The following is a 4,028-nucleotide window of genomic DNA, read 5'->3' on the forward strand; positions in this document are numbered from 1 at the left end:
ACATATGTATATACAGTATGTATTACAGCATGATCAGGAGTTTAAAACTATATACAAATGTCTATCATTATTCTAGAAAACGTCTAAAAATGTAAAAAGCAAAAGTGAAATAATGTAAGCCATTTAGATCCTAAATGTTTGACATATTCAGTTCACAGAAATGTGATGAAGATAAACCAGTTTACAGTAAAATCTGACCTTTAGAGTGTTGCTTTAGTTTCTGTTTCATCTGTTTCAAAAGAGATTGCGTATTTTTGGCTTATTTCTTTAAATGAATCATAACTTTTGAAAGCCAATTTAAACAGCATTCTAAAATCATTATAGGTCAATCAGTTAATTGTTTTAAGGTGAACCTGTATATTATGATTAGCTTCACTTCGTTGATGTAGAGGCTTTCTGGACTGTTTTGTATGAATATCTCTGGGCTGTGGACTTGGATATTATGATCTTTGGAGAACTCACCTTTGACTAATGTGGTCCATGCAGCAGAAGTTGTAACAAGTAAGTTTAGCACAAAATGTAAGAAATGTTAATGTTTGGTAGATWRTTTCTATGTTGTAATAATGCTTCTTGGCAATAAATCTCCAACTAAGTCTATTAGAACAATTCCAGAAAGGTACAAAGACTTTGTTGCTCCAGTTGTACACTAAAACTGGAGCATTTTTTGCAYAGTTGATGGGACAAAAACACTGTAAAACTCTAGTGAGTTAGGAGGAGATAAAAATGCACTTTAACRCATATACTCAGTTTAGAATCACAAATTCTCATTCGATGTTTTTGGACTGATGGGGGGAGATGAAGTAAGCCCACTGAGGTTTTGGGGAAAACCATGTAAACACTCAGGAAGAACCCATCTGAGAAACAAGGTATTTGTTGGTGTGGAACGTTGAAATAAGCAGCTGTTCTCTCCATGCAGCCTGAACTGAGTTTAGTTCGTAGCTTTTCTTATATTTTAAGTTGAACATACAGGACCTCTATTTTTCAGAGACAAATATTTCCTTTAAAATGAAACTAGAACAAATATCTGTACCCTTTAATAGATTATCTTTAGAATTGTCCCTTTGGTAGACAGGGTTAAAACCGGTTTGTCTTCTTGTTTATGAGGATAACAAATAACTTTGTGACAGATGTTTGAAATGTCTTTGATACTCAACCTTGGTTTCATTTCAGCAAAACCCCACAAGCTTTGACATATTTGCAAAAGGGAAAGAATAAACATGCCTTTTGTGTCTTATGAGCATTGACGCTAATGTCACACCACGTTTGGACCTCTGCTCAGGCCTCTTGAAAGAGCCTATGCCTTAAATATGTAGAAGGTAGGGGGCTAGGTGACACAAAGCAGTGCTGCACACTGTCTCTGTACTGGCCTCTCCAAATAATGATACTTTAACTAACACTGTCTTTTTATCCCCGCTGAGGCTTTGGACCAAAAGTTGCCCTCATGTTCTGTCAGGTTGCATGATCTTTGAACACAGTGGAGCCATTTTATCATCAGCAACTTTGATCCTATGCAGCTGTCATTTATAGAAAATGTTTTAAATAAAGATTTCCTTGAAAAACTGCTGAGGGGTTTCAAATTCACAGTAGCTATGTTTATAAAAGAAGTAAAGAGTTCTCCAGTAAAGCATGAGACTGTCAACTCTGCCTTCAGGGGACTGTGAAGGTTCATCTCTGTCTTCAGCTTTCAGAGGAAACACACTTTCTTTGCTCAGGCTTTGTTACTGAAGGAGTGCACTGCACTTCTATTGTGTTTTTCCTGAAAACACCATGTCTGAAATGACATCATGGACACAATATGGCTCAGGATTTGTTATGACTTCATTCAAGACCACTGTCGTGCACAGAACATAAGTCAGCATTGTTCTGCAATGACACGAGCATGCAGAGAGCTTAACAAATAGACTGTTCTGAACCCAGAAATTTGGCAGAGCTAGTCTCATTGTGATTTGAAGGGAAAGACGTTTGCAAAAAAAAAAAAAAAAGATAAATGTGGCAAAAAAAAATGTCTGTCTCATGCTCTCAATTCTTATCTCTGCACAGCGATGCCCTGGCGAACTTGGCCTCACACACCGGAACTCTTACATTCCTAATTAATTTGCTCCCTGTCTTGGCCCTTCGCAGTCCACCATGGGAAAGTAAGAATAACTGCGGCTGATAAAATTTCACAAGCAGCTCCTCCACAGCCTCGCGAGTTTAGGTGCGAAAATACGAGTCGTTCCCGAGGACTGGAGAAGTGTTAATTAGTCTTAGACGGCTCATTTCCAAACCTGGCAGATTGAMTGAATTTTCTAATGATTTTAAATGTAACGGAAGGAACTTCTAGCCGATTRTATCGTGTTTGTCAGTCAAATTTGTAAACATGTCTGCATAAAAGTAAAAAATAAAAATAAAAACTGTGAGAAAACGCCTCCTCCACTAAACCATCGTGACCTTGGTGTTGGGATTTTTAAGAGGAGTGTGGACAGAAGAATGTAGAGTTGATCCAAATAAAAGGCAGTCTGTGTGAAATCAGCCTTATGATGCCTTTGAACCAATCCTTTATCTCTGTGATCCCTGTAAAATATGCATGTTTGGTTCTGTGACGAGATGACTTGAGCTGGAACATTTGTTCATATTTTCTCCAGGGGGAAAAAAAAGTGAAATCTCTGGAACACAGTGACTCAGCGTGTACCTGTTTATCTCACTGTGCCACTTCTTCTGACCAACAAACCACAAAAACATAGCACAGCAGGGATTTATTTTATTTTTTTATCATTCTGAATAAGGCAGGTTGTTTCTGTCTTGTTCAGCGACTATTTTGTACTCAGTGAAACATAGAAGTAAAAAAAAACGAATGTTAAAAGCCTCTATTATTATCTGCACTGAAAGGTGAACATGGATAATAATGATTTTGTGTGGAGGGGGCGTGTGTGAACTTGTATTTGTTGTATTTGCATTTAATTAGAGGAGTTTTGAACATATTGTATCAAGCAGCTGATAATCCTGGAGCTAAAATAATTTCCTGTCAGACAAACTGAAGTTGATATCATTTTGTTAGGTTTTTTTTATCATCCTGCCTGTTTCCATTGTAGCATTTTACTTCCTATTGTAAAACATTGTTTTGCACGAAGCACAAAAACACAGATATCAGTGTAGCAAGAAAACAAAATAGCAGAAATATGACCATGTGAATATATCACAGCTGTGTTGTTGTTTTATTTTATTTTATTTTATTTTTGTCCAAGCGCTTTTAGCATGTAAGTCACCTTGCTCGTTCACCTACAAATGAGTTGGCTTGCTTCACTGATAAACTATGAACAAAACATGAGTAATAAATTATTGTATTGTCTTTATTTGACCTAATTGGAGGTTTCAGAAGCTGGGGAGAAAATGATGTGGCATGTAGTTCACAACCACAAGTTGTCAGTTTTTATTAAAATGTTCTCTGCAGTGTGGACTGTCTAATCTAATTTTCCAAACAAAATGTGTTTTTGCAGTAAATWATGCCTAAAGAAGAATGTTTTGTGCCACACCCATTAATAAAGCCATTCTTTTCCCTTCTTTTTCTATTTTATTATAGATTCTCTGAATGGGCCATTTCCATCAACGTCCCATCGATGCCACCACAAGTCCAAGCGCTGCCTGCCCATCCAGCCATGTGTCAATTTGTCCTCCTTCCCGCTGCTCTTCCACCCCAGCACCAAGGGCTCCCAGATCGTCATGGACCTGGCCCAGAGGACCGTCAAGAGACAGGCCAGCTTCTGCAACGCCATCACCTTCAGCAACAGACCCATTGCTATTTATGAGCAAGTTCGACTAAAAGTAAACAACATTTAAGAATTCATTTTGTCTCAGAWATACATTTTTTTCCTCTAAACTTATATAACATACTTAAGTTCAGAGTGTATATAATACTTTATACAGTTAAAGTATGGGAAAACACTGACTTCTGAGGATGATAAAAAGACATTCATTTTCCTTCACCTCAAGACTTCGCCCTCATCTTTCGATTCTCTCTCTCTCTCTCTCTCTCTCTCTCTCTCTCTCTC

General features: G+C 37.5%; 1 protein-coding gene across 1 annotated transcript in view; it reads left to right on the forward strand.

Moving 5' to 3' along the window:
- LOC106513389 (E3 ubiquitin-protein ligase NEURL1) overlaps positions 1 to 4,028 on the forward strand; it is a 35,298-nt gene that overhangs the window by 2,543 nt on the left and 28,727 nt on the right. The window contains exon 2 of the mRNA XM_014002192.1: positions 3,560 to 3,801. Within this exon, the coding sequence (XP_013857646.1) occupies positions 3,560 to 3,801 (242 nt within the window). The remainder of the gene's footprint in view (positions 1 to 3,559; positions 3,802 to 4,028) is intronic.

Source organism: Austrofundulus limnaeus, unplaced genomic scaffold (genome assembly GCF_001266775.1).
Source record: "Austrofundulus limnaeus strain Quisiro unplaced genomic scaffold, Austrofundulus_limnaeus-1.0 Scaffold0, whole genome shotgun sequence".
Taxonomy (NCBI): domain Eukaryota; kingdom Metazoa; phylum Chordata; class Actinopteri; order Cyprinodontiformes; family Rivulidae; genus Austrofundulus; species Austrofundulus limnaeus.